A 15,087-nucleotide genomic window follows, 5' to 3' on the forward strand; every position below is an offset into this window, starting at 1 on the left:
CATATATTGACATTTTACATTGCAAATACATGAGATCTATTCTCGTTTTACTTCCAAAACATCTTTCGCGATATTTAACATTTTTAACATGTAAACTTGTTTTTGTGTATTTTTAATCCATGGAGCTGAAATTGTTAGGCACAAAAAGAGGAGGCATGTGAAATGATAGTAACTGTGTTAATTCAGAAAAACTCCTAAAATTGACTAATACGATCAGCTTACATAACGGTTTTATTTTTTCACCGCGAAAACCGCGTTACAGTGGGATTAAATTGTACAACATCAGGTTTAAAATATTCGAATTATAATCCGGCACATCGAGACATATATCTTAACAATTTTTACACAATTTACTTTCGCTTAAATCTGATCAGAATAAATCTATCATTATAATGGATTTTGTGAGTTAAAATGTTCTATAATATTTCCTATGTTTTCTCCTCGTCGAGCGTTCACCTGGTAACATTTTATCTTTAACAAAGCAAAAGTACAATTTAACCTATCAAGGGCAGTCAAAGATCAAGAGGGAAATGTCTTCGTTTGCTTGCCAAATCTTGTTTACTAAGGGTGCATCTGTAGTAGAATGACGTCGAGCAATGAGTCGCCACTTTGAGGGCCTTGTTTCAAAACAAGTCTACTTCTATCCCTTCTAGCATCTAAAAGAAGTTTCTCAGACACAGGAAGTGATAATCTCCTGGCAACAACACAAGCATTTTGGCAGATTCTGAATTTCTTTGCGGTGTCACTCAGGTAAGCCAGATGAAAACAATTGTTACTCCCTTTTTTTATTTATATTTTTTGCCTGGATTAATAAAGAAAAATGACTATTAACCTCCATTGTCATGCTTTAACTAAGGCCTTGAATGAGCGAGTTCGTTTAACCCAGATATTTTTTGCTGCTTAAAAAGTTTTCGAAAGCTATATTTCATATGAAAATGAAGAATAAAATCTTGTTTTGCCAGTTTCAAATAGCATGTACTTTATTAAAGGAAAACTAAAATACATTTATTAAAGACTTTTCTGTTATCTTATGAATTTTTATCTTACTAAATATTCCTTAGTGATGACTTAATATAGCTTATGTCAGTTAAAAGAATAAAGTGATTAGTACAGGACCAAAGGTTTGTGGATCCTTGATGTAAATGTATACGTCATATCTCGGTTGTTTGACGATATATTAGCTTGAACACGCTACGTAATAACTTCATCAAACCTTCCCTTTCTATCTAGTCGAGAATATCACCTAGCTAATGGAAGAAGCGTGTCTCCCCCCCCCACTCTGCCATTTTCACGGGCTTTTTAACACCAACTAAAGTATACGTAACGTAACTAGAATGTAATTTAAACTAGAAATTATGAATTTCGACTAGGTGCATATCGAAACTCCATAATGTTAAATTTCTCTTTTTATAACACCATAAATTTTGTATAAACACCTGAGGGGGTTTCACCTCCTCCTACGCATTTACCATCGTAAGGAATGTATACGCTGAAGCTTAAGAATAACTATTTGAACACCTTTGTTTCACCTTGCCAATGCAAACAGCCATATATTGGCCATATCTAACACTGTAATTTATTTGCACTTACGAGTGGGTATAAGAATTCTTGCATTCATTATGTTTAACTTCAAGAGTTGAAACTTTTACTCCTTTCTTCGTTTCACGAAAACATTATTTCTTTCAATCGTCTGCAGCAATTCTTTGACCTTGACTGTGATGAATGAAATCCTCTAATTAAACAACCCGGCGCGTGGCCTTAGTTAGATGACCTCAATATTTTTTATTTCGGTTTGATTGCGCCTTTCCAGGAAACAGAACATATTTCAGGCTACAGTTTACCTTCACAACAGTTAAGGTAGATGTCCGGCAAATTTCGCCCATCCAAATTAAATGAGTTTTTATACGAATATTTTTTTTCTTTCTTTCCTTTTTTTTTTTTTTTTTTCGTCTATTCATTATCATCTAAATTACTCTCATCTTATAAATAAAATCAATCCTAGTTGGAAAAATGTCTCTTAAAGACAGCAAAAACAGAATGGCTGTTTGTTTTAACTTATTTTCTCAACGGATAAAAACAGTTTGCTCGTGACCATTTCTTATTTGTAATATTACAAGAACAAAAATGTATTAGCTCAATTATAATTTATCCGAACTTTAGATCACGTGACTTGAAATTTATATTATTGTGTTCTATTCATGTGATTTAGAGCAGCGGTTCTCAATCTCTTGACTAACGCGTACCACCTAAACAAAGATTGAAAAAACTTAAATACCACCACTATATTTTACAGTGATTATTTTTCAATTTCTCAATAGAAATATTAAAAAAATATTTTGCCCCTTGCCCAACCTACTGGCTATTTATATTAAATATTCACACATAAAAAATATCAGATACAAAAATCGGTTACCATTTTAGTTATCAAACGTTAAGTTATAATACTTAACTTCTAAACTTCTGTGTGAAATTTGGGCCTGTTCTTTATGTCTGGTCTTATTTCATTTAGTTTTAATCGTAAATTAGGATCCACTTTTAATTTTATTCTGTATTTATTTTACAAATACAACATGGAAGAAAATCCTTGTTATCACAAATAGATTGTGCAAAAGAAAAACAATAAAATTTTAATAGTTTTATTTGAAACGCCTTTAAATTCTTTTTTTCGGTTCAGCCAAAAGTTAACAAGTATGTTATTTTTTAAATCTTCAGCTAGAGTTCGATCACAGGAAATTTCTGTCAAGTGTTCTTCTTCACAAGACAAAATTTCAGGTACATCTGAACAAAATCGATTTCTAATCCAATTTATTTTTTCAAAATCCTCTCGAAAATACATGTTAAAATTATTCATCAATGATTTTTAATGTCAGATTCTAATTCTTCTTTTATTTTCAAATTATTTTTGGTTAGAAAACTTTCTAAATGTGGTAAAATGCTTAAAATATTACTATTCAATTTTTCGATTATTAGCTGGAGTTTTTTAATCATTTCATTTATTTCATCTCTAAAGGTAAAATAATTGACGCTTTGTCCTAAATTTAATTCATTTAACTTTCCAAAAATTGCAACTAAATATGCTAAATGCTCTAACCATAATTCACTAAATAAACATTTTTGCGATTCAAATTTTGAATCACAGAAGAAAATTTAAATTTCTTATCGAAGTTACAATAGACAATTTAAAATTTTGCCTCTGAATAACCCACGTTACACCAGAATTGTAACAAAAGCGTTTCATGTTCACTGCTCATCTCTTGTCATAAAATCGTAAATATTCTTGAACTTAAAGCTCGGCTTTTAATAAATTTTACAATTTTCACAGCTTGATTCAAACGATTTTCAGGTTTTCAAAGATTGTTTTAGCTACTAAAGTTTCACGATGAATGGAGCAGTGAATAAATTTAGTTTCAGGTGCAGCTTTCTTTATTTGAGAAATAACACCGGAATGTGTTCCTGTTAAAGCCCGAGCTCCGTCACTGCATACGGCAATGCACTTATTCCAAGGAATATCATTCTCAAACATAAAATTGTTAGTTATTTTGAAATTTTCATTTGCAGTTGCTCTATCATGAAGAGATTCACAAAATAAATACTCTTCGGCAATTCGTTTGTTTATCTTCTTCGAAACGTAGGTAAACTAGTAATTGAACGTAGTTCCTTATATCAGTACTTTAATCCAATTGCAAAGCGAAATTCTTACTACTTTACTATTTACCATGTTTTATTTTTTGAATAAGTGTCTCTTTTATGGAATTTGCCATTTCATGAATTCGTGGATTTACTCTACCATTTAATAGCAGAATATTATTAAGTTCATTAGCTGCTTTTTCGTTGAATAATGTCAAAACGATATTGTTATTTGTTCGTAATATAAGTTTTTCCCCAATAGTGAGAGCCTGCTCAGTCTTGGCAATTCTTAGGTACTTAGTACTAAGTAACTTACTTAGTAAGACTTACTAAGTACTTAGTACTAAGTAAGTCTTACTAAGTAACTAGCTTCCGAAGCTTTTTCACTTGAAGTAACGAAACCTCTCATTACTTGTTCACTATTTTCTCTTATTTCCGATAATTTTTTCCCAGGGCCAGGGGGCCCGGGGGTATAGCCTGGCACTCTGCCCCTGGGAATTATATCAGGAGACTGTCCTCCAGGTTGGGAAGTTGAACGTGAAGTTGACAACCCCACCTTGTAAAATCTACCTGTCCAGAAATCTCAAGGAGTTAATGCTGGATGGATCTCACCCAAGCGACGTGGCAGGAAAATGGATTTGATTATTGAAACCTAGAATATTAGGACTTTTTATAGGAGTGGGGCATTGAGAAATTTTGTTGATACCCAGTGAAACAACTCACATTTACCAAACCTATGGGAGCTGGAAAGCGATAATAGCTTACCGCAAACAACACATTGAGGCTAAGGGTCCATTTCATCTCCATTCCAAGTGAACCCAAATGATAAGTAACTTTCATTATATTTTCTATAAACATTTTTTTTTCTCTCAATATTCCTAATGCTAGTAGATTGTTCTGGATCTATCACCTGCGAATCATCATTTTTCTGCTTAGACAATCCCAGCTATTTTTCCATTTTGAAAATCTAGGTTTCTTTGAATATTTTTTCACAGATATTTAAATGCACAATACATTGTGAGTTCTTCAAAAGTCAAACGACGATATTCTCAAATCGCGAAGAAAAGTAAGGAATACAAATCATGTGTAACATAAATATTAGTTAGTTTCCTTTAGCAAATCTTCTACAAAGGGCATTCCTCCTCTTCTGCAAGTATCCCTTAAGGGCTTTGCATTAATCAGCTAACAACCGACTAGCCATCAAACTTTACGTCTATGTATGTGCTCTATATGTGTGGCTAATTAACACTGAAAATTGAAAGGGGAGAAACGATACGTACTATAAGCAATAGCGTAAAATAAATTTCAATATAGATTAAAATGACGCAAAAGAATACAAATGACATAGTTGAAATTTCAAGATTTTTTTTGGTACTGCTGGAAACATACATTTATATGTCAATAATAAAATAACCATCAGAATATGACAGTTTTATTTGAGCAATTAGGTCTCTCCCCTCCGACAATCGACGTACTTAATAGCTATTTACGCGCATTCATAACTATGAATTCATCAGTAATTTTTTATCAATTGTTATTAGGCCTTGGTGCGGGGAGTTAACTTTTATATTGGCACTATTAATGAGATTATTTTACCTCCTTTCTTGGCTGCGTTTTCATATTTTTTGCATGTGATGAATGCGAGACAGTTTCCTTTAGAAAATCCGCGAAGGCATCCCTCCTATCAGGCATTTAGTCCTAATGTGCTTTGCTATATTGAAATAGCCTGACCTTCCCCTCCCAAATTGCATAATATACAAACTGCACACTGAGAAACATGACTAGTAATGATCAAGTGTATGTCATGCACTGCGTCCCCCCTTTGATACAGCGTGTGATAGACAATTCTGTTATCGAATGGATTTATTCATTTTTTTATCTTTTTCACTTTTTTTATTTTTTCATTTTTCACTTCACCTAATTTCTTCGTTTGCTTTATATTCTGACGGTTGTTATGTTGTCTAACTGCTTATGTATGTTTCGGGAAACACAAAAATATCTTGAGGTTTGAATATCATATTTGCATTCTTTTGATCTACGATATGAGAGCGTGGATGGGAGAGGGCATGATAAGCGGCATGACTAGTTTCTAATGCAATTTGATCTTATTATTAAATTTATATCTGATCTATTTCTTCGTGTTGTTCGACATTTGGGATTAGTCTTTTTATAAATCTCATTATGTTTCTGTCTGTAACAATATACTATTTTTATTGCAGGTTTGACAAAAGTAAGAACTCTAGTATGATGAAGGGAAAAGTGCAAACAGGTTGGTGTTCTTTACGGATATTTTTCACAAAGATATATGACAATAATTCAAAAATTAAAAATTGATTTGACAATGAGAATGAAATAAAACTAGAAATTAAATTTATAGTAGATTATTACCACTAGTATCCTAATAATAATTGTACGGAACGTTTTGAGTTAAAAATAAAATCTGATTATGGATCAAACGAGTTATCTATTAGAGATTCAATATTCTATTCACAATGGTTCTGAAATTTCAGAGCAATGAAAGAAGTGAATTAATTACAAAATGATTTCTCAAGCTGTACTTCAAAAACGTTTATTTAAACGAAAGTTTTAGTCCTAAATGGGGGATGACTTTTGAAAATTTCGTACCTTATTTGAAAATCGGGCAATTATTAGGGTCGGGCTCCGCCCACATTTGGTACCTTATTGGAATCTTCTAACAGAAATCTTAAGTGAAATCTTTTGACTTTCTTGCACATAGTAAAACATAACCATTTAAAGCTTATGAAAAATAAAATTGTCTGTTCATGTAGAAACGATTTGCGATAACGTCAAAGTCAGGATAAGGAACCATCCAAAGCAAAGTAGTTAATATAAATAGATGAAAATCAAGAGGCGCACGAAAATGTATTTTCTGGGGTATTAGAATTATGGCAGAGCATACGAGGGCTATCTACCTGAGGGAAGGGTTACCTTCGTGGCGGACTTTTTAAATATTATAAAGGGAAATCCTTTTTCTTGTTCTATTTATATTTATAGCTTCTTGTAGATTCAGGGCTTTCACTGAGCTCTGAACGTTACTTAGATCACTCCTAGAGTTAATCAAAGATCTTGTAGTTAATGGATATTCCCCCAGCTCTCGAAAATACTTCCTCCCACCACGTTGAAAAACCATAAATGTGCCATAGGATAGATATTATTTAAGATCAATATATCTTTGCGAACACCCATCAACAAGGCATCTCAATAACCTGAGTCAGTTGCTGATATTAGTTCTGTCCCAGTATCGTTAATATGCCGGTGTTGATCCTATATAAGTATCTAAGAAATATTCATTTAATCAAACTATTTTCCTTTAGTTATCCCCCAGATGTCTTTTATTGTGCTAGCTAGGATCTATACCTTGATAGTATCGGCACCGAAGGATAAAAATAACGAACCTAGCGCTGGTTTCAGAACGCAAGGGAAGATCGTTTCATACGGTTGAACCGAGAGGAACTGGTGAAGATGCAGAACTTGTGTAGACAAGGGTAATAACTTTGCACTCCGCCTGCCGGTTGGTCCACTAGAAGAAGTGAGGGAGCCTTTGGTAAGGAGAGAGGTAACTATCCTGCACTCTTAATTGCAGTTGGTCCACAGAGGACAGATTCTAGTATGCGTAGTGCTGATAGGTAGCATTTTTAAAGACCAATCAGAATTCCACACTTTCATAGTTTCCGCCACTGGGCACCGGGGATGGTGACCAATGTTGTTCACTTCAGCTGTGGTTTGAAAGAAACTCTTTAAAATCCGCCGTCTTGGGTTGGGCCACCGGGCGGATGCATGATTGGCATACTTCTTTCCTGTCGAGTCTTTTGACTGGATGACCCACCTCCCGCCAAGTGCGGAGGTTTCTCAGTTAGGCCCAGGCCGCTTTGTGCTTGACCATAAGAAAGCGTAACACGTATGTAATTACAATTCCCTGTAATTATGGAACTTGTGAAAGCGAATGTTATTGTAGTGCGGGTCAATCCTGCACACTGCCGATCCTATGCCGCGGTTGATACTAGGCAGTGTCGGTCCCATGCCTGTGTCGATTTTATGCAAGGCTGCTCAGCTCATGTAGTGGCTTTGTACCAATGGAATGGGGTTTGAATCTCGGAGAAGGCATGGATGTTTGTAATTATATAGCGTCCGTGCTGCGCGGAGGGCGCTCAAAATACACGGTGAGCCGAAAGTCCTCTCTAGAGGTTGATGGTAGAAAAAGGGGGTTGGAGACCCTTGGACTGCCCTTCGAGATGTTCTTTCTCAAAACTAGGCCGCAAGCTTAACAGTTAGCTATCTTCAACAATACCTCAATTTTTACCTGCGCTACTGCAAGGTTGCTGACCTAGGTGCTACCTGTACCTATCGATCTTATGGATGCTAGGCCGGTTTCAAGTTTACGCTATCAACCGTAGAAATGAGCGTTAATCCTTTTACTTATTATTAATAATACGCCGGTGTTGATTTTATGCCATATGAATGCTACGCGATGTCGTTCCTACACAATATCAATTTCTTCAATATAAGGCGAAAAACTCAACAGCCACTTATAAACAGAACTGTTAATTTTATAGCATCTTGTTCCAAATAGAGTTTCAGTATTCATTTGAAATAGCACTTGGTAAATTTTATTAATATTTCAGTGGTAAGAAATTGTTTTTAATTATTTTAAATATCAATGGGAAGCATTGCAAGAACCAATGATTTTGAATTCCAGTTTTCAGTTGTACCACTATTAAGAATACGCTAGCATAAGTTTTCATTTCAGGAGGGAGAATACTTCTTTAAATCTGTGTAAGAGTGTACGAGGAATGTGTAATCATTGAATCGAAGTATGCTTTATTTAACTGTATTTATGGCAATTAAAATTCTTAGAAATTCCAGCATTCATCAGTAACCAAGCTTGGAACATTATATTCAAGTTTTCAGCAGACTTCTTTTTTATTTTGATTATTGCATTTTTCTTCATTTATCTGACTCTTGATTTTCTTGATTTCTAAATTATGTCAGATCATGCAAATGAATTCCTACCATTATTTTGAAATAGCTCTGAAATGAGCTCTGAAAGTGTTGTCGCCATAATTATTTTTTCTTTGTGTGTCATTAAAAGTCATCGAGTAATCGAGAAAAGTGAAAAGGTTAGATTAGTTTTCCTGAAATACAATATTACTAATATTTGTTTAAGGTGTTCCCGATGTTTATTTTTAATTTTACTTAATAATTACATTTGCTATTCAATCTAATCTTGCACGTACAACCAATGATGTTATTTTCTCCCCTCCTTATACTTTTTTCGGAGTAACCTGGTTTCTTGAACGCAGAATGAGCCTATTCGTTCCATTACGAAATATCTAATAAGACAGCAATATCTTTATCTGTTCGCTCTCCAGTATCTACTAAAATTTTCAGTAACTTAATCACTTGAGTTACAACGCTAGGTCATACGTTACATTCCTGAATACGTATTCTTTATAGCAAGTATGCTTAGATTTACTCTGTATTTTCGTCCTTGTCTAAGTTAAGAAACAGCTAGATGGTATCGCGACTCTCGTGTATTCCACAAAAGTTTTAATGCTTTATTTAACGTAACAGCATTAATGCTTTATGTTATAAATACCTTCGTAAAGTTGATCTATGAAGGTTGAGAAATGATTTTCAGTACACTAACCAAAGGAGCTCGTCTAAGTTTTGGACTTTTCCTACACGTCAAGAAAAAAAAAAAAAAAAAAAAAAAAAAACCTACAACATCATTAACCAAACACCTTAATTTTTAGGTTTAATGAAACCTAAAAATAAAATCAAAAAATTGAAACTCAATAAATAAAATCCTAATTAAAACTGAGTTGATAAATTTTAATCTTTGATTTAACATTTTATGATGATTTTGGATATACATGTGTGACAGCTTACTGTACAAAAACAAATATATCGATAATATCATGGGTAAAAATAACATTATTTTTTTTCATTTTTTGAAAGCTGTAATTGATATTTTTTACTCGAAAATTTCTATAAACTGCACATAGTATGTTGTCAGTACATGTACTTCAGTTATTGAACTAGTTAATATTTCATATGAAGTGCAGTATGTTCACTCCTGTGCTCGAAAATACAGAAGTATGTAAATAATTATTTGCGGATGATCAAAGATTCAAATAAACATCATCATCGAAAGACACTGCATTGTGGCGATTGCATTAGCATTAGAGAGAAGGTCATCATCCTGCTTTTCCTGAGGATATAAATCATTCATAATATAAACAGGTGAAATGATTATGGGTTTCTTCTTTATTCTACAGATAACAGAAAATGTTATTCTTTCAAGAAGTTGAATACCTTTCGCTGGATAACACATACAATTTTTTGCAAATTCATCAAAACTCTGTAATTGCACATTACCCCAATGGATTCAAAATAAATGAAAGCGAAAAGGAAAGAACTCACTTTTGTATTTTCGATACTATTACAGTATAATTTCAAAATAAATGTAAGTAAATTTTTCAGTGATACATTAAATAAAATTAAGGGAAAACGTAATAAATTTAGAAATTAAGTTTATTGATCTATAGTTTTTTTATTTCCGTTTTTAAGCTTTGTTAGCACTTTTAAATTTAAAATGGGGAAAATTTTAAAATAAGCAACAATGAATAATGCAAGCAATGTATTCTTATTCTTGCTTACATTTTATTTTTAATTGCAGAATGGGACTAGAGCTTCCTGAACAGAGTAAATATGCGTAATTATTACAGGATACTGATTTTCTTTGGAAGATATCTACGCATTCTATCTCATTTCATTAAAAAATAAACTCCTTTTACAAAATACAGCACTGAAGTTGTTTAGAAAATGCCTAAATCAACAATTGTTGTTAAGATTCTGGCGAATTGAAAGAGATAAATAAATTCAAGTAAATCTGGAAAACTAAAATATATGAGAACAAAGTAAAGTAAACATTTCAAACACTCAGAGTGATAAATAAGTATATTTTTGCTAGTTAAAAGCATTTTTTCATTGTTTTTAATTCTCAATTAATGTGAATTAATATTTAACCTTTCTATCTTCTCTAATCTTTAAGCATACTGTGATTACTATGAAAAATGAACATACTTCGACTATGATAATATTCTACCTGTTATGCTTATTTCAATTGATTTAACAAAATGTTTTCGATCTTCAGTTTTAGTTAAAATAAAATTATTGGAAGTTTCTTCGTTTTAGCTATTACTTTTCATTTCTAATTACTTTTAAACTGTTTGCAGCCTTGATTTATACTTGTAAACGACAAATTTTTGTTATATTCTTCATTAAAAATTATTTCTTCAAAAAGTGAGCAAAAGAATTCTTATCGCAGACACTTCAGCTGATTCCATTATGTATTTCAACTCTAGATTTCCAGTTTAACCCTTATACTTTACTACTAGATTTAGAAATTTAGTTCATTACTAAGAAATGTTGATATAAATCTACTTATCTTTAAACTCCTTATGAATAATGTCAGTAATATTGTTCAGTCACATTATCCTCCATTTGACTTGTACTTCAAATTCTTTTCATACACTGCATGAATAAGGCATTAATTGCAAAAATATATTATCTGTGATATTCAAGTTTTCATATTAAATTAAACATTAAATGTTTATTCGCTTCAGATTTCACTCAAAACTGTAAACTTGCCACGAAGCTGTATTAAATATAATGTAGACATGGAAATACGTGTAACATGTATTTTGTTATCCAATTAAAGGAAAATTAATGCTTTTGATGGACTATGAATACCCTTATATGCACATGTCTTAAAGTGGGCACATTTGAGTGGCACGTTTCATAGAGAATTTTGAAGCATTTAGTCCTACAAATACAACAGAATTTTCACAAATCATGGAAGCACGAAAACATATCTCTTTTGAGTTTTTAAAACTGAGCTCAAGAGTGCAATATATACGAAACTACAATAAAAAATTTGTTTTAAATGTATATGTTATCAATGGATATGATTACAAGCAAAACTTTGAAGCTTTGAGGGAAGAAGAGAAGGATTGTAAATAATTACCATATTGGTTAATTGGGGTGTATCTGCTTAAATATATAAAAATAAGATACTATTTGAGCATTTTAATGAACATTGGACGAGGAATGATACTTCAAATAAGAAATTAGGTACGCGAAAACCATTTGCTGAAATTAATAATCCATTTTACATTCATGCCTATAACAGTATATAGTAATCGCAACAACCATATCATCTCAGATTTATTATTCGACACCTTTATGTCAATAAGCCGTACGGTTGCTTCCTGTGAGATAAAGAATGCAAAAACGAAATCAATTTTGGCAACTTGGGTTATAAAAGTTACTTTATTGCTCAGATAAAATAGATTTCACTACAAATATAGAAAGACTTTTGTTTATTTATTTGATTAAGAGATAGCATATTTATAGTACATTTTTCCTGCAAGGAGTTTATCTGACACAGCGTAATCATGAAAATACTGAATTATGCTGGCTGACTTGCTTGACCAGAAATAATTACATTCCAGCAATTTTTTTGGAAAGCAAGTTATATTTATTGAGAGCTGAGACTAGGAGATGGTAAAAGAGGTACTTGCTTCAGGTGAACGGCTAGGAGACCCGAAAAATCAGCTGCGAAATTTTAGAAACGCATTTAAAATCAGAACGAGAAACACCGTTTTAAAATAACAAATTAAAATAATAAAAAGGGTGCTATTTTCTTATATATATATATTTGCAAAGAAGAGGAAAGTTAGAATTCGCTAATGCTTTAAAGTTCATTTGATACTGCAATTCCAACGTAAACGAGTAACACCAAGTATAAACATTTATACAATGCTAAAGCAGTTAAATTTTACGCGAAAAAAAAACCTCCTGTAATTACTACTAAATAATATAAACTACGAAAACAACATTGGAAATTTGAAAAAAACGAAAAAATGTTTTTAGGTTAGGTTAGGTTATTTAATTACGGCAAAGCCTCGAGGGCTATCTGTCTAAGGGGAGGGATGCCTTCATAGAGGACTTTCTGAGGGAAACTGGCTTGTATACACGTTACACATGGGGAAAACAACGGAAACACCCATGCAGCCAGCCCGTTCGCGGAATTCGAACCTCGGACCGAACTACCAGTGTTCAGCAACTTTACCGCTCCGCCGTTGGTGGGCCAAAAAAAAAAAATAATAAAAACCTAAAAAACATATAATAACCTTATATATATATATATATATATATATATATATATGTTTATTGTTCTTAAAGATAATATTAACCCCACAAAAGTTTTGGTTAATGGCGTCTGATATTATCTCTTATACAAACGCTTTTTTCTGAAGCTTTTCTCTGGAATTTAAAGGAATAATCGGTAGAAAGAAAAAAAAATTTTAAAAAATCTGTTTCAAAAATGACTCTGTTTTCTTTTCTAGCCAATTATTTTCCTGTATTTGCCATGAAGTTGTATTAAATTTGTTGGCATAAAAGTGCATTTAAAAATAAAAGAATAAGGCTCTCTCTTCGCATCTGTCGGCTGCAACTATTACTTGTCAGGAATATAAAGGTACTTCTCTGAGAACATCTGTGCTTTTAAAACTATCGACGTCATCCCATCAATGCAATTCCCTCTGAATCTTACATAGTGGTATGACGCAATGAATGACGGAAGAACGCAAGCGCGATCGTAGTGTCTTTTCGAGATTTTCCACGTTTCTTCAACCTTACCAAAAAAAAAAAAAAAAAAAAAAAAGCATTGTATATAAATTCAAAGAATAACGTGGATGAATAAATAAAGATAAAAGGGAAAAATGTCTTTTCTATTTTTTATTTTTTCTTTAGAGCATATTTTTGAAAAAATTTCTTTTGCTTTCAGATATGTGCCCTGACAAAAAACTGTTTAAAGATGCAGAAATTAATTTTTCTTTTAGCACGTTCTTCTATAAGTATTTTAGTTATTGACGTCAACTGGACTGAACGGTAATCAGATAAATGGCATGTTTATTTGTTTTCATTTGTGAAATTCGCTCAGCGAGCACAAACTGGCAATAAACGCATCAGTACAGAAAATGACGTTTTGATATATGGGTGAACCCGGCTCCCGCCAAGGATCTTATGTTTTTAAAAACAAGCTCAGAAATGACATTATTAATAATAGTTATAATAATACTGCCTAAATTAATTTTAGCGAATCCTTGTTGCGGACTTTATCCTCTTGTCAATAATGTGGCATATACAGCATTCACTTCCTCAGCAGCAGTTACTGTAGATGTCTGACTCTTAACAGTTTTTTTGCCTATAATTTACTACTATGCTTACCAATATCTACAACATATCGCGTGGCTCGCTTGCTCTTTTATTCCTTCTTGTCTTATACATGCGTATCACAAAAGCAAAAATACTCTCATAAAAATGTACATAAATAATTACTCATATGTATTTATATGCATTTAATAATATTTTAAGTCTTGCTGAGTATCAAAGAGTTAAGTTCTACTTAAATTCTTATTGTTCCTTGCAATATTCTGTAACTGCATATTTAATAACTGTAGATCTGTAACTGTTTTTTCTGTAACTGTAGATTTCATTGTACTCATTAAAATTTCATTGTACTCATTTAATTCATTGCACCTACTCATTAAATTTCAACGTATTCTTAAATTTCATTACACTCGTTTTGTTTAAAATGTTGAACCCCATGATGAGCAGTTACGTGTTTTATGCAAACAATCGCTAACATTCGGTTGTCTTAAAAGATAAAAATCAATCCCATACTTCTAGGAGGAATAAAGAAAGGAAAGAAGTAAGCAAGAAAATGCTATATTTGGTATAATTTTTCGATGCTGAAATCAGAGACCGAAGTTTTATTATTATTACTTCTTAAATTTTCTACTTCTACAAAACGGAAATCCAGATTTTGTAAAGAAAAAGAAAAGGTAGGACGTATAAAGGAATTAGATGAAATTTACATCTACAAAGAAAAAGAGCAAATGTAACGTAAAGAGAAGATAGTGCGTTTGTTTATTTTCAGAATTTGATTTTATTAAAGATAAACAGAAATAATACTGCATTGCCATGTTTAAGTTATTTCAGTATAATGAGAAATGAAACCGTGATGTCTAGAGGGGGCTGCGTTTGCAGGTATAATCCTCAAAATTCCGAAAATCTCTTCTGTGGAGAATAGTATAATACAAAATTCTTAATGAGTGGCTGTCAAAAAACCTTAGCTCATAATTCAGTATTAATACTGAATTATGAGAGTTCATCTGTTAGTCATTTCACTATTATTCTACATTTATTGCCACAGAGCCCAGAACTCGTATGCAGCTGCTACCCACACTCTTCCTGATGAGTCCTTGCTTCACATATTATATTTTTGCCATTGTGATATTTTTCAATTTCTTTTTTCTTCTTCTAACAAGATATCCTATAATATATCAATATAAACCCTCTTTCTCTCTT

General features: G+C 32.4%; 1 protein-coding gene across 1 annotated transcript in view; it reads left to right on the forward strand.

Moving 5' to 3' along the window:
* The first annotated feature begins 594 nt into the window (after positions 1-594).
* LOC118192231 (N-acetyltaurine hydrolase) overlaps positions 595-15,087 on the forward strand; it is a 51,707-nt gene continuing 37,214 nt past the window's right edge. Inside the window, exons 1-2 of the mRNA XM_035363143.2 lie at positions 595-750; positions 5,847-5,896. Coding sequence (XP_035219034.1) covers positions 5,872-5,896 — 25 coding nt within the window. The 5' untranslated portion in view covers positions 595-750; positions 5,847-5,871. The remainder of the gene's footprint in view (positions 751-5,846; positions 5,897-15,087) is intronic.

The sequence above is a fragment of the Stegodyphus dumicola genome, chromosome X2, assembly GCF_044657685.1.
Source record: "Stegodyphus dumicola isolate Sdum_Otavi_A_Nest chromosome X2, ASM4465768v1".
Lineage (NCBI taxonomy): Eukaryota > Metazoa > Arthropoda > Arachnida > Araneae > Eresidae > Stegodyphus > Stegodyphus dumicola.